The 1,044-nt window shown below is 67.4% G+C and overlaps 1 protein-coding gene across 1 annotated transcript in view; it reads left to right on the top strand.

The window, feature by feature from the left end:
• Window positions 1–907, top strand: part of ACADS (acyl-CoA dehydrogenase short chain) — a 13,475-nt gene extending 12,568 nt beyond the window's left edge. The window contains exons 10-11 of the mRNA XM_006151520.2: window positions 1–29; window positions 113–907. The exon at window positions 1–29 is cut by the window's left edge and continues 1 nt beyond it. Of these exons, the coding sequence (XP_006151582.1) occupies window positions 1–29; window positions 113–265 (182 nt within the window). The 3' untranslated portion in view covers window positions 266–907. The remainder of the gene's footprint in view (window positions 30–112) is intronic.
• The last annotated feature ends 137 nt before the right edge of the window (window positions 908–1,044 follow it).

Here is a 1,044-nt window from a genome sequence, read left to right as displayed (position 1 = left end):
CGGAAGCTGCGACTGCCATCAGCCACCAGGTGCGTGTGGGCGGTGAGGGCCCTGGCGACCGCTGCTTCCCCACGGTGGGGTCTGCTCAGCGCTGAGCCATTGTCCGTCCTAGGCCATCCAGATCCTGGGCGGCATGGGCTACGTGTCAGAGATGCCTGCCGAGCGGCACTACCGGGATGCCCGCATCACTGAGATCTACGAGGGCACCAGCGAGATCCAGAGGCTGGTGATCGCCGGGCAGCTGCTCAAGAGCTACCGCGGCTGAGCCTTCTGCAACTGCGCCCTCCCGGAGCCGGAGCCGGAGCCAGAGCTGGAGCTGGAACCGGAGCCTCAACCCTGATGCCTCTTCGGAGACCCTGGGCTGCGGAGCGGGATAGGGCGCCCCCTCTGGCCAGGCCCACTCTTGTCCTATCCTGTGGACTGGCTGCCCGGCTATCTGCCCCCGATCCCACTCAGGTGGGAGTCAGGCTCAGGGAGACAGGAAAGGCAGGGCCTACCGGGCGTGGCTGGTGCCTGAGCACAGCCATCTGCAGCCTGGTCTCTGGGCCTGGCCACCTCCCCAAGACCAACAGCTGTGCCTCATTTTCTGAGGGCTGGGTGACACTATGGTACTCCCCAGCTTTGTACCGGGGGCCCTGGTGCTTGGCGGGACAGACTCTGCAGTTCCTGCTCGGATCCCTGAGGTCAGGGGTCAGGAGGAGCAGTGGGGTGGGGACAGTGACCATCCTGACCAGGCAGGAGTTGTGGGCTCGGCCGGGGAGGCCCAGCCCTGGGAAGGCCTGGGTCTGTGGCCTCTGCCTCGAATGAGTGGGAGCAGGTGGTGAGTCTCGGGCAGGTGGCGGTGGGATTGCCCGCCCCGATGCTCAGGTGTGGGAGTGTGATGGGTAATAAAGCGCCCCGCTCCTGACCGCGTGTGTGTGTGCGGAGGGGAGGCGGGGAGGACGGCGGCCCAGGCGTCGGTCGAGGACAGTAAGGGACTGTCCAGTCGCCCTCGGTGGGTGAGTGGGGCTGCCGGCGACGGGGGGGGGGGGAGGGGAGCGCGCT

Source organism: Tupaia chinensis, unplaced genomic scaffold (genome assembly GCF_000334495.1).
Source record: "Tupaia chinensis unplaced genomic scaffold, TupChi_1.0 Scaffold000320_1, whole genome shotgun sequence".
Lineage (NCBI taxonomy): Eukaryota > Metazoa > Chordata > Mammalia > Scandentia > Tupaiidae > Tupaia > Tupaia belangeri.
Note: the sequence above shows the minus strand (reverse complement) of the source record. Positions and strands in the feature narration are given on the sequence as shown.